Source organism: Oncorhynchus keta, chromosome 22 (genome assembly GCF_023373465.1).
Source record: "Oncorhynchus keta strain PuntledgeMale-10-30-2019 chromosome 22, Oket_V2, whole genome shotgun sequence".
Taxonomy (NCBI): domain Eukaryota; kingdom Metazoa; phylum Chordata; class Actinopteri; order Salmoniformes; family Salmonidae; genus Oncorhynchus; species Oncorhynchus keta.
The window spans coordinates 19,154,912-19,169,746 of record NC_068442.1 but is presented as its reverse complement, the minus strand read 5'-3'; the positions used below and the strand labels follow the sequence as shown (position 1 = coordinate 19,169,746).

Here is a 14,835-nt window from a genome sequence, read left to right as displayed (position 1 = left end):
AATCAAATCCAGAGTCGGCTTTCTATTCCGCAACAAAGCCTCCTTCACTCACGCTGCCAAGCTTACCCTAGTAAAACTGACTATCCTACCGATCCTCGACTTCGGCGATGTCATCTACAAAATGGCTTCCAACACTCTACTCAGCAAACTGGATGCAGTCTATCACAGTGCCATCCGTTTTGTCACTAAAGCACCTTATACCACCCACCACTGCGACTTGTATGCTCTAGTCGGCTGGCCCTCACTACATATTCGTCGCCAGACCCACTGGCTCCAGGTCATTTACAAGTCCATGCTAGGTAAAGCTCCGCCTTATCTCAGTTCACTGGTCACGATGGCAACACCCATCCGTAGCACGCGCTCCAGCAGGTGTATCTCACTGATCATCCCTAAAGCCAACACCTCATTTGGCCGCCTTTCGTTCCAGTACTCTGCTGCCTGTGACTGGAACGAATTGCAAAAATCGCTGAAGTTGGAGACTTTTATCTCCCTCACCAACTTCAAACATCAGCTATCCGAGCAGCTAACCGATCGCTGCAGCTGTACATAGTCTATAGGTAAATAGCTCACCCTTTTTCACCTACCTCATTCCCATACTGTTTTTATACTGTTTTTATTTATTTACTTTTCTGCTCTTTTGCACACCAATATCTCTACCTGTACATGCCCATCTGATCATTTATCACTCCAGTGTTAATCTGCAAAATTGTATTATTCGCCTACCTCCTCATGCCTTTTGCACACATTGTATATAGACTGCCCATTTTTTTCTACTGTGTTATTGACTTGCTAATTGTTTACTCCATGTGTAACTCTGTGTTGTCTGTTCACACTGCTATGCTTTATCTTGGCCAGGTCGCAGTTGCAAATGAGAACTTGTTCTCAACTAGCCTACCTGGTTAAATAAAGGTGAAATAAAAAAAATAAAAAATAAAAAATATTAAAATCTGTGCTCACTTTTTTCTCTAGGGCACTCAAACAATTGCACAGTGAAGCCTATCATTACAACAATTTTTTTCCCCCCCTGGTTCCAAAATAAAATGTTAGGTCCCACAGCAAAATATCAAAGAACACCTAATAGAGCCCTGGTGATACCCGTCCTCCGTGACCAGTCTTCACACACCGGCTTTGTCTGGAGCTGGGAGGCTGGAAAGCATGTCTGGTCTATTCTAGTCTGTGAGGGAAGAGATGGGCCTCGGTGTACATGGGGTTGGGGTGGGTGTTGTACACTGCTCAAAAAATAAAGGGAACACTTAAACAACACAATGTAACTCCAAGTCAATCACACTTCTGTGAAATCAAACTGTCCACTTAGGAAGCAACACTGATTGACAATAAATTTCACATGCTGTTGTGCAAATGGGATAGACAACAGGTGGAAATTATAGGCAATTAGCAAGACACCCGCAATAAAGGAGTGGTTCTGCAGGTGATAACAGACCACTTCTCAGTTCCTATGCTTCCTGGCTGATGGAGACAGGCCAGTACATCAGGAGACGTGGAGGAGGCCGTAGAAGGGCAACAACCCAGCAGCAGGACCGCTACCTCCGCCTTTGTGCAAGGAAGAGCAGGAGGAGCACTGCCAGAGCCCTGCAAAATGACCTCCAGCAGGCCACAAATGTGCATGTGTCTGCTCAAACGGTCAGAAACAGACTCCATGAGGGTGGTATGAGGGCCCGACGTCCACAGGTGGGGGTTGTGCTTACAGCCCCACACCGTGCAGGACATTTGGCATTTGCCAGAGAACACAAAGATTGGCAAATTCGCCACTGGCACCCTGTGCTCTTCACATATGAAAGCAGGTTCACACTGAGCATGTGACAGACGTGACCGTCTGGAGACGCCGTGGAGAACGTTCTGCTGCCTGCAACATCCTCCAGCATGACCGGTTTGGCGGTGGGTCAGTCATGGTGTGGGGTGGCATTTCTTTGGGGGGCCGCACAGCCCTCCATGTGCTCGCCAGAGGTAGCCTGACTGCCACTAGGTACCAAGATGAGATCCTCAGACCCCTTGTGAGACCATATGCTGGTGCGGTTGGCCCTGGGTTCATCCTAATGCAAGACAATGCAAGACCTCATGTGGCTGGAGTGTGTCAGCAGTTCCTGCAAGAGGAAGGCATTGATGCTATGGACTGGCCCGCCCGTACCCCAGACCTGAATCCAATTGAGCACATCTGGGACATCATGTCTCGCTCCATCCACCAACGCCACGTTGCACCACAGACTGTCCACCTCATCAGGAGCATGCCCAGGCGTTGTAGGGAGGTCATACAGGCACGTGGAGGCCACACACACACTACTGAGCCTCATTTTGACTTGTTTTAAGGACATTACATCAAAGTTGGATCAGCCTGTAGTGTGGTTTTCCACTTTAATTTTGAGTGAGACTCCAAATCCAGACCTCCATGGGTTGATAAATTTGATTTCCATTGATAATTTGTGTGATTTTGTTATCAGCACATTCAACTATGTAATGAAAAAAGTATTTAATAAGAATATTTCATTCATTCAGATCTAGGATGTGTTATTTTAGTGTTCCCTTTTTTTTCAGCAGTGTATAACCTAGACTATGTCTGGGGAATAAAGCCTTGTGCTTTAGTTTTACTGATCATAGGACAGCTTTAATAACTGTGTGAGGGGATTTCAGCACCTCCCAGCATAGTGCCTACTAGGGTTGGGTGGTATTGACTTTTGGAGTTTCATACCATTCCTGTACCATACCAGGGTATACGGTATTACCACACAATGGGCAATATTTCATTCAAAAAACATATATATTTTTTTACGCTCAAAAAAAATTTAGGCAGCGGGGATCTTGATCCAGGAGGAGATTGTCTCTTCTGTACCCAAGAAGCTTGATCTTGCAAGCTAGCAAGTTAGCAAACCAAATGCATAGCTGGAGCCCTGAGCTGGAGATCATTTATTTTGCAGATCTTAGATAGTTAACTTATACTTCTCAGCAATGGCGTAGCACACACCAATTTATGTTTGTGACAAAGATTTGAAATGTAGAGTTCGAGAGGGAGCACAAAATAAAGAAAAGGCAAGAATATATCCTGAGGCAATAGAAAATCAAATGTGCAGCTTGATTGGTTATATGCTTTATGTCTGAATCCTGGGGAGAGATTAGTCACATGCCACTATCAGCATAATCTCTGTAGAATGGATGGAGTGTGGAAGGGGAGAGAGAAGGGACTAAGTGGAGGGGGGAGGAGGGGATAGAAGATGGATAGATAGAGAGCTGAAGAAACAGGCCTTGGCAGGCCAGCCTGCTGCACTTCACACAGGAGATTAGGAATTCATCAGTCAGGAATCTGACCCATTTTAAATTCACAAAAGCAATGAGCTCAGGGGCGGACTGAGCATGTGCAGAATTCTCTCTCTGGGCTGAGGAGGGGGAAGGGATGTGATAGCAGCATCTCCACATTCTTGGTATGTGTGGGATCTGTGATTGTTATGACAGGCTCAGAGAGTGTCAATATAAAGACTGTGCATTCGGAAAGCATTCAGACCCCTTGACTTTTTCCACTTTCCACCTATCAGGCCTTCATGGTAGTGGCTAAACGGAAGCCATTTCTCAGTAAAAGGCACAACAGCCCACTTGGTGTTTGCCAAAAGGCACCAAAAGACTCTCAAACCATGAGAAACAAGATTCTCTGGTCTAATGAAACCAACATAGAACTTGTTGGCCTGAATGCCAAGCGTCAGGTCTGGAAGAAACCTGGCACCATCCCTACGGTGAAGCACGGTGGTGTCAGCATCATGCTGTGGGGATGTTTTTCAACGGCAGGGACTGGGAGACTAGTCAGGATCGAGGCAAAGATGAAGGGAGAAAAGTAAAGAGAGATCCTTGAAGAAAACCTGCTCCAGAGTGCCCAGGACCTCAGACTGGGGCGAAGGTTCACCAAACAAATACCCCAAGCACACAGCCATGACAATGCAGGAGTGGCTTCAGGACAAGTCTCTGAATGTCCTTGAGTGGCTCAGCCAGAGCCCGGGACTTGAACCCGATTGAACATCCCTGGAGAGACCTGAAAATATCTGTCCAGCAACGCTCCCCATCCAACCTGACAGAGCTTGAGAGGATCTGCAGAGAATAATGGGAGAAATTCACCAAATACAGCTGTGCCAAGTTTGTAGTGTCATACCAAAGACACCAGGCTGTAATCGCTGCCAAAGGTGCTTCAACAAAGTACTGAGTAAAGGGGCTGAATACTTATTTAAATGCAATATCTGTTTTTCATTTTTAATAAATGTTTGCTTTGTCATTATGGGGTAGTGTGTGTAGATGGATTAAATGATTTTCCTTCATCAAATTTGAGAAAAAGGCTGTAACGTAACAAAATGTGGAAAGTCAAGGGGTCTGAATACAAGGCAGTTTCACTAATAATAAGTATTCAGACCCCTTGACGTTCCACATTTTGTTACGTTACAGCCTTTTTCTCAAATTTGATGAAGGAAAATCATTTAATCCATCTACACACACTACCCCATAATGACAAAGCGAGCACTGTATATGGTCATTTGTTTTTATATACAGGGTATATAACCAACCTTTGAATTCTCATCCGAGTGGAGAAGTGTCTGATGTGGAGCAGAAAGTTTATTTATTTATTTATTTATTTTGCATTAACGCGAGACACATTACTAGCTTACACGTTTAATCGGCAAAAATGACAAATTAGTGGGTGATTGTCTTCAACTTGAAGTTGTAATTTAACATCATGACCTTCAAGACAAAACATGCAACACAGCTCTGTGTGACTGTACGAGTAAAGGATAAACACATTGTGAAACACTTGTCAAACCAATACCACAATGAGGAAGAACACATTCTTTACATAAAAATAAATAAAAAACCATCACAAAATGAGGAAGTGTGGGGCCACTCTAGCGCCCTTCCTCTGACCAGAAAGAATCCAAACAATTAAAAGGGAAAAAAGCTGTGGCTGTGACTCAGGAGACTGAATCAGGGAGGAAATCACTCTGGCTGTGGGCCACGAGATTCTACTGGAACGTGAACAGGCACCGGTGTTGTGGTGGCATAGACCCATGTAGTAGGTACTAAATGGTCAATATGAACACATTGTCAAATTCCATTTAGAAAGCTTTGCTGCATTATGCACTAATGAAGATGACCCTTATATTCAGGAAGGGGTCCATCCTGATCGAAAATATATTGTTGTCCCTAGGGCTGGGACAATACCAGAATCACAATATCTTTTCCATGGCAAAAATGAAAACACGAAGCAGGCCACACACTCTGGTTCTTTAAAAACCTGCGGTATGTAAAATAGTGTGCTATAGCCTGGAAAATAAATCCATTTGACTCTGGATGACAAAATAATGACGTTTGTTTCCGACATTAGGGATGTTTTCCTAAACGAGTTAAATCCCCTGTGATTTGTTTCCTTGTCACAATATTGGTATTGTCACAATCCTAGTAAGCTCTGTAACATTGCTATTGGCAACAGGCTAGATCTCAAAGAGGAAATGCCAGGAACTCAACTAACGAGATAAGGTCTATAATAAATACAAAGGTGAGGGTTCGGAAGAACAAAAGAGACATTGCACTAGTGTACTAAACTAATATCAGGAGGATTATTAGCAACTATTTTACAACAGATATTTGATACGGCTTTGAGATACAGCACGCGCATTGGCCATTGCGATTGGGTGGTAGGCTACAACTGCAAAGTTTTTAGGATATTAAATGTATTAATAGACGGCTACTAGCAGTGGGTATAATATTTAGAGTTGGCAAACTAGCTCATGTTTTTTTAGTTTCCACTTACTCAGTTGGTGAATTACCCCCTAATAAATTAGCCTATGATATCAGTGCACGTAAAGTTGCATGTAAATTTGCATCACCAGAGCACGGCAATGTGAAGGGACACGCTGGGATGACTGTGACTGATTTAAAACACCTGAGGGTGTGTCACCGGTGACACACACAGTTTATGTCCAAATGCCCTGAATGTGACTCAGACCGCATGACAGTACCACAGTCACAGGAAGGAAAGATAGGTATGTAGACTTATGGGCCTAGACCTCAGTAGTCATGAAGAGAGGGATTTGAGGATACACATTTATTAAATAGATAGTATTGAGATGCAGGTAGCCTAGTAGTTAGTGTTGGGCCAGTAAATGAAAGGCCTAGTTAAATAAAGGTTAAATCAATAAAAAGTTAAAAAGCACATGCTCTTACCTGCAGCTCACACCATGCCACCTCCACTGTGGTCTCTGTGTCCAGGCCCTTGTAGACAGTCTTGAAGGAACCACGTCCAATCTCAATGTCAAACTTCAGGAAACGCCCATCCGGCGACGTTCCCACCGCTTTAGTCTCTGCTTCCTCGATGTCATCCTGCACCTTTTTCTCAGCCTCTCTCTGTTCAGCCTCCACCCGGGCTTTCTCCTTCTCTTCCTCCCCCTCTTCCCTCTCTTTCACTTCACCGCCACTCCCAGGTTCTGTCGTATGGCTTGGCGGTTGGGCAGCTAGACTGTATGCTGGCTGAGTCACTACTGCTTCCCCATCACAGATATCTTGTACTACGGCAGCCTCCTGCTCTACAGACACATCTACCTTCACTTCTCCTCCTTCACTCTCTGTCACAGTCACACGGGGTGCAGGTCTTGGGGTGGGGGGTGGACCGGCAGGATGGGACACATCTTGCACGGGGGGTACAATGGGAGCGAAGATAGGGATTGTACTGGGTAAGGGGAGGTCAAGGGCGGTGGCATTAGAGTCGCTGATGACGCTGCGGCGGAAGAATGGTCGATATTCAGCGGTGCAGCGATCGCGCTCCATGGTGTGGTGGCGGTGCCTCACCTCCACTGCCACCCTTTCACCAACAAGTGAGTCCGAGCCAGATCCGTTGTTTACGTTGCCATTACCACTCTTGGAAAGGGGAGCCAGGAACTTCACCATCTTGTCGTTGGGCTTTTCCGACATCCCACCACCCAACGCGAGAGTGAGCGGATACGATTCAACAGAGAAAAGGGAAGTCAAACGTCCTCCATACAGGTTTTGGAATTAAACAAATCTATCTGGTCAAAAAAAAAAAAAAAAAAACGTTTTTTGATTTTTTAAATCAGACTGCCACTAAACAGGAGCTTGTTTTGCAGATCTCCCCTTTCCTATTCCTAGCTGTGTGCTTGTTGCTTTAAAACAGTCTGCAGGTGTACAGGGCTCAGCGTCTGGATGGAGGGTGTTCTTTTGTAGATGGAAATGAACAGAACACAGTCACGGAACAGGAAAAGCTGATGCTGATACACAAGACCCTTTAGATACACACCATCCATGCCGCAACAAACCAGGTACAACCGCAATCCATCATAAGGAGCCACCAGGGTGGGGGAAAGAGCTAGACTCTGCTCCAGGCACTGAGCTTCACTGCAGGCAACGACAGGCCACACACTGCCAGCTGAGATCAAGTGTCACTGCAGGGGGAAAGAAGCAGGGAGAGATGAGATCAGCATAACAAAATTCAGGGGGGAAAGGGAAAACTGGTTTAAGGGCAGGCGAGGTGAGGGTTTGGTCAGAAAATCTAGAATTCCTGACTTATCAGGCCAAATTCCCACAATGAGTGCAAAGAGGTTTGAGGAATGTCTGTTTAAAAAAAGTTGTTAAGAAGCAGTACATTTACAGAGTGAATATCTGTAGCTACCGTGTTGTAGTGGTCAAGCTTTACAGTACACAGCAGAGTAACAGTGATTCAACTAGGTAACTAAATATCACAATATTTACACATAATACGACAGTAGCTTCATTGGCTTGAACGTTGTAGTCGACTGCATTCAACGCCAACCCAACAGCAGCTTTGAAACACTACAAGGTTTTATGCAACCCTCTATCCTTGTTATGTCACACTGTTATGGGTCTAAACCACATTGATTAAACCCCCTAGAGTCGATTGACACACCTGTGCCTCACAAAGTGACGTCATTTTGAATATTGAATAGCTCCCTGTGTGTTAATGCTAGAGACTTACTGTTTGTTGTAGTGGCTGCAACTCAAGGCCCTCTTTCCGCCGATATAAAGTTTACGCCTATTCCATAACATGGGAGCTTGTGAAAGTGGCCTTTTTCTACACGATGACCCATACAAGAAAATTGTCACGAAACCGTCTGTAAAACCCGAACCGTCTGAGCTACAAACTAATATGTGACAGTGTCGGTTGTTTGGCTGTACGACAACAATCGTCTCAACTCTGTCACTGACTTTGTCATTTTGAGGTCCTCTCACAAAACCGAATGTCCAGACCGAACCGTCAGAGTTACACACCAATATTGAAAGGGGAGACTCACAAAGGTGTCGGTTGTTCTGCTCTAAGACGCACACAATCTTCAGGGGTGTAAGTACCGGGCTGTAAAACATGCATAGGGGGTAAAATGTGCCAAAAATAATATGACCAAACATGGGTGTACATTTATTTTTTCTAAGTTCTTTTCCCTCTCAGGTATAGATCTCACTTCAAAACCTTGTTCCTTATTATGTATTTACTTTCTGTTTTGTCATATATGAATGTGTTATTCAATACATTTCTATGGGCTATAGCAGTAAATGCCAAATTCAATATTTAATCAGTTATTTTGTGTGTGTGTGTGTGTGTGTGTTATATATATATATATATATATCTCACACACAACAAAAATATAAATGCAACATGCAACAATTTCATAGAGTTACAGTTCATGTACAGAAAAATGGTAAATTGAAATGAATTCATTAGGCCCTAATCTATGGATTTCACATGACTGGGAATACAGACATGCATCTGTTGGTCACAAGGTATGTCAGTATCTGGTGTGACCACCATTTGCCTCATGTAGCGCGACACATCTTCGGCTGTTGAGTGTGGCCTGTGGAATGTTGTCCCACTCCTCTTCAATGGCTATGCAAAGTCGCTGGATATTGCCGGGAACTGGAACACACTGTTGTACACGTCGATCCAGAGCATCCCAAACATGCGCAACAGTGTGACATGTCTGCTGAGTACACAGGCAATGGAAGAACTGGGACATTTTCAGCTTCCAGGAATTGTATACAGATCCTTGCAACATGGGGGATGAATGGGGGATGAATGTCAAGACAATGGGGCTCAGGATCTCACCACGGTATCTCTGTGCATTCAAATTGCCATCGATAAAATGCAATTATGTTGGTTGTCCGTAGCTTATGCCTGCCCATACCATAACCCTACCGCCACCATGGGGCATTCTGTTCACAGCATTGACATCAGCAAACCGCTCGCCCACACACCTGGTTTGCAGTTGTGAGGCGTTTGAACATACTGCCAAATTCTCAAAAATTATGTTGGAGGCGGCTTATGGTAGACAATTAACATTAAATTCTCTGGTAACAGCCCTGGTGGACATTCCTGCAGTCAGCATGCCAATTGCACACTCTTGAAACATCTGTGGCATTGTGTTGTGTGACACAACTGGACATTTTAGAGTGGTCTTCAGTTGTCCCCAGCACAACATGCACCTGTGATCATGCTGTTTAACCGGCTTCTTGATGTGCCACTGTAACGGATGTGAAACGGCTAGCTAGTTAGCGGTGGTGCGCGCTAAATAGCGTTTCAATTGGTGACGTCACTTGCTCTGAGACCTTGAAGTAGTGGTTCCCCTTGCTCTGCAAGGGCCGCGGCTTTTGTGGAGAGATGGGTAACGATGCTTCGTGGGTGACTGTTGTTGATGTGGTTCGCGCCCGGCGAGGGGACGGTCTAAAGTTATACTGTTACACCACACCTGACAAGTGGACAAGTGGATTTTGGCAAAGGAGAAAAGCTCACTTTTTATTTTGCCTTTATTTAACTAGGCAAGTCAGTTAAGAACAAATCATTCTTATTTTCAATGATGGCCTAGGAACAGTGGGTTAACTGCCTTGTTCAGGGGCAGAACAGATTTTTACCTTGTCAGCTGGGGATTCGATCGTGCAACCTTTCAGTTACAAGTCCAACACTCTAACCACTAGTTAACAAATTTGTGCACAAAATTAGAACAACCTTTTGGTGCGTATTGAACATTTCTGGGATCTTTTTGGGTTCAGAGTTTGATAAATCAGAGAAGTGAAAGATTACTTCTTAGCTGTTCATTTTCCCGAACTCTAAAGTAACAACCTTGATTATAGCTAACGTCATAACTAGTTGAACACGTTATTATTCCCAACCTCGTGAAAGTGAAATGTTTTAATTTCCCTAAAAGCAACTTGATATTAAAGGAGTGCCTTTGATTTTACGGCCTACACATGCGCAGTTCGGCCGAGACGACAGTCTCGACAGACGACAGACACCTATTTATATACGAGTTTAGTTTAGCGAGCCAACGTCGCCTGCAATCAAAGATGTTACAATTGTGATTGGGGATTTATATTGGATTAACAGTTTTAGCCTAACTTTTTCTCTATTTTCCCCTAAAATCACATAGTCAAATCCAACTGCCTGTAGATCAGGCCCTGAAGCAAGAATATGCATATTCTTGGTACCATTTGAAAGGAAACACTTTGAAGTTTGTGGAAATTTGAATTGAATGTAGGAGAATATAACACAATAGATCTGGTAGAAGAAACTACAAAGAAAAAAAAACGTTAAAAAAATAAATCTATCGTCTTTTTATTTTTCTGTATAGTCTTTCGACAAACGTTAGCTACTAGTTAGTTAGCTCCCCATCATTCCATTGCGACTGCGCAGTTAGCTAGCAAGTATTATTAACTTACCTAAAAATTAGTGATAGAAATATAAAAAGTTTCTAAACCCAAAGCCGCAACATTGCAAGACCTCCGGGAATGCTTGAGAAACAGACCAATCAAACCAGAGAAGTGAACAATTCTTACCTGGTTGTTAATTTTCTCAAAATCTAAAGGCGCAACCTATATTGAGGCAAATGTCTTAAGTGGTTTAACATCTTATTACTCCAACCTCGTGAAACTGACCAATTGGCACGTTTTCATTTTCGTAAAAAAATAACTTTATATCACAGGAGTGCCTTTGAGTTGACAGCCTGCACATGCGCAGTTCGGCGCGAGACGACCGTTAGACCCGACGACGTGTTTCTACGCATGAGCTAAGTAGCCAAGGTCCCCATGGTATCGCCAACAAGTGTGGTCGGAGAAGCAGTTAGCCTACCTTCACACTATACTGTCTTTGGAAATATCTCAGTTAGCTAACTACTTTAAGTTACCGAGCAACGATGGCGACTAGCAACTTAACAGTTAGCTACCCCAACTTGATAAAATAACAATTGATTAACGTTTGTCAAATTACATCGTGAAATCGAAACGATAACAAAACAATAATAATAATAATAAGACAAAAAACGAACATGAGATTTGGCACTTGACTGTTTGAAATCTGTCTAATTCGCGTTGGTAGGCTGGAGCGAGAGTTCTTTGTTAGCCCATCTCCGCATAGAACATGGAAGGACAGTTCCGCGTTGCCAAAACTGCGATTTCTCTCCCGCTCATAGAATACTAATAGAAATACGTTAATCGTTAGTTTCATTTACCGTTGTGTGGTCAAGTTTCCATCCATAAGTATCCATCAAGTTGTGAGAAAACTCCGAGACATTTGTTTACCCAAGAAGGTCCTTGCCAAAGGAGCCGGTTGGAGCCTTCCAAACACAAACAGGCAGCGTTGATTCTTCTTCTTTGGGTTTATTGGCGAACGACACGGAAAAATGTACATTGTCACCACCAACTGGACAGGGGTGAAAAATGCACTAAAGAAAAGTAAATTCCACTGTCTCCAGGAAAAATCAAATTAACATTATTCCACACAAACGACGAAAAAAAACCTGTGTGTGTGTGTGTGTGTGTGTGTGTGTGTGTGTGTGTGTGTGTGTGTGTGTGGGCCAGTGACATACAAAAAATGGATTTCATTTTCAACTTAAGCTGTATCACAACAAATGTGGAAAAGTCAAATGGTCTGAATAGTTTCTGAATGCACTGTTCATCATTGGTACTGACTGACTCGTGTGGTCCCATCCTGTCGAGCCTGAGCAGGGGATTTAGGTTTCAAATGACTGAAGGAGCGGGAATATTTACAGTGTATTTACAGTATAATATGTACGGTGCCTTCAGAAAGTATTCAGACCCTTTGACTTTTTCCACATTTTGTTGTGATACAATTTTTGAATTGTCACTGGCCCATACACACACAATACACCATAATGTCAAAGTGGAATTATGTTTCTTTTACGAATTCATGAAATGCTGAAATATCTTTAGTCAATAAGTATTCAACCCCTTTGTTCTGGCATGCCAAAAAACGTTCAGGAGTAAATATGTGTTTTGCAAGTCACATAATCAGCTGATTGGACTGTGTGCAATAATAGTTTTTAAAATGTGTTGGTTTTTTTTGTGACTACCTCATCTCTGTACCCCACATATGCAGTTATCTCTAAGGTCCCTCAGTCGAGCAGTACATTTCAAACACAGATTCAACCATGAAGACCAGGGAGGTTTTCCAATGCCTCGCAAAGAAGGGCACCTATTGATAGATTGGGGATTGATCAACAACTTTGTAGTTATTCCACAATTCTAACCTAATTGACAGAGTGAAAAGGAAGCCCGTAAAGAATACAAATATTCCAAAACATGCATCCTGTTTGCAACAAGGTATTAAAGTAATACTGCAAAAAAATGTGGAAAGGAATTAACTTTTTGTCCTGAAAACAAAGTGTAATAATTGGGGCAAATCCAATACAACACATTACTGAGTACCACTCTCCATATTTTCAAGCATAGTGTTGGCTGCATCACATTATGGTTATGCTTGTAATTGTTAAGGACTGAGGAGTTTTCAGGATGAAAAATAAATGGAATGAAGCTAAGCACAGGCAAAACAATCCAAGTGTGGAATGCTCTTAGAGACAGACTTACCCATAAAAACTCACAGCTGTAATCGCTGCCAACGTTGCTTCCACAAAGTATTGTATGTACATTTCATATTTCTACTTATCTAAAAAATATATTTCTTTATTTCATTTTCAATACATTTGCAAAAACATGTTTTCACTGTCACCCATCAACCAATAGGTGCCCTTCTTTGCAAAAAAATCTAACTTGATTGAGAGATCTTTGTGGGCTATACTCAGCCTTGTCTCAGGATGGTAAGTTGGTGGTTGAAGATATCCCTCTAGTGGTGTGGGGGCTGTGCTTTGGCAAAGTGGGTGGGGTTATATCCTTCCTGTCCGGGGGTGTCCTCGGATGGGGCCACAGTGTCTCCTGACCCCTCCTGTCTCAGCCTCCAGTATTTATGCTGCAGTAGTTTGTGTCAGGGGGCTAGGGTCAGTTTGTTATATCTGGAGTACTTCTCCTGTCCTATTCGGTGTCCTGTGTGAATCTAAGTGTGCGTTCTCTAATTCTCTCCTTCTTTCTCTCTCTCGGAGGACCTGAGCCCTAGGACCATGCCCCAGGACTACCTGACATGATGACTCCTTGCTGTCCCCAGTCCACCTGGCCATGCTGCTGCTCCAGTTTCAACTGACCTGAGCCCTAGGACCATGCCCCAGGACTACCTGACATGATGACTCCTTGCTGTCCCCAGTCCACCTGGCCATGCTGCTGCTCCAGTTTCAACTGTTCTGGCTTACTATTATTCGACCATGCTGGTCATTTATGAAAATTTGAACATCTTGGCCATGTTCTGTTATAATCTCCACCCGGCACAGCCAGAAGACGACTGGCCACCCCACATATGCTCTCTCTAATTCTCTCTTTCTTTCTCTCTCTCGGAGGACCTGAGCCCTAGGACCGTGCCCCAGGACTACCTGACTTGATGACTCCTTGCTGTCCCCAGTCCACCTGACTGTGCTGCTGCTCCAGTTTCAACTGTTCTGCCTTATTATTATTCGACCATGCTGGTCATTTATGAATATTTGAACATCTTGGCCATGTTCTGTTATAATCTCCACCCGGCACAGCCAGAAGAGGACTGGCCACCCCACATAGCCTGGTTCCTCTCTAGGTTTCTTCCTAGGTTTTGGCCTTTCTAGGGAGTTTTTCCTAGCCACTGTGCTTCTACACCTGCATTGCTTGCTGTTTGGGGTTTTAGGCTGGGTTTCTGTACAGCACTTTGAGATATCAGCTGATGTACGAAGGGCTATATAGATTTGATTTGATTTCATTTCATTTTAAATTCAGGGTGTAACACAACAAAATGTGTAAAAAGTCAAGGGATCTGAATACTTTCTGAAGCCACTGTACATCATTGGTACTGACTCGTGTGATCCCACCCTGTCGAGCCTGAGCAGGGGATTTTAGGTTTCAAATGACTGAAGGAGCGGGAATAAATATATATATTGTTTTTTTTCTTTGTTTTTTCGTAGCTTGTGTGAAATAATGTTAATTTGATCTTTCCTGTAGACAGTGGAATTTACTTTTCTTTAGTGAATTTTTCACACCTGTTGGTGGCGACAATACACAATACATATATATTTTTTCATTATTATTTTTTTTTTTCACCTTTATTTAACCAGGTAGGCTAGTTGAGAACAAGTTCTCATTTGCAACTGCAACCTGGCCAAGATAAAGCGTAGCAGTGTGAACAGACAACACAGAGTTACACATGGAGTAAACAAAGTCAATAATACAGTAGAAAAAAGGAGAGTCTATATACATTGTGTGCAAAAGGCATGAGGAGGTAGGCGAATAATTAAAATTTTGCAGATTAACACTGGAGTGATAAATGATCAGATGGTCATGTACAGGTAGAGATATTGGTGTGCAAAAGAGCAGAACATCAAATAAATAAAAACAGTATGGGGATGAGGTAGGTAAAAATGGGTGGGATATTTACCGATAGACTATGTACAGCGGCAGCGATCGGTTAGC

General features: G+C 43.3%; 1 protein-coding gene across 1 annotated transcript in view; it reads right to left on the bottom strand.

Moving 5' to 3' along the window:
* Window positions 1-11,670, bottom strand: part of LOC118370939 (serine/threonine-protein kinase WNK1-like) — a 51,707-nt gene extending 40,037 nt beyond the window's left edge. Inside the window, 2 exon segments of the mRNA XM_035756178.2 lie at window positions 6,208-7,439; window positions 11,508-11,670. Of these exon segments, the coding sequence (XP_035612071.2) occupies window positions 6,208-6,951 (744 nt within the window). The 5' untranslated portion in view covers window positions 6,952-7,439; window positions 11,508-11,670.
* Window positions 11,671-14,835: the final 3,165 nt, after the last annotated feature.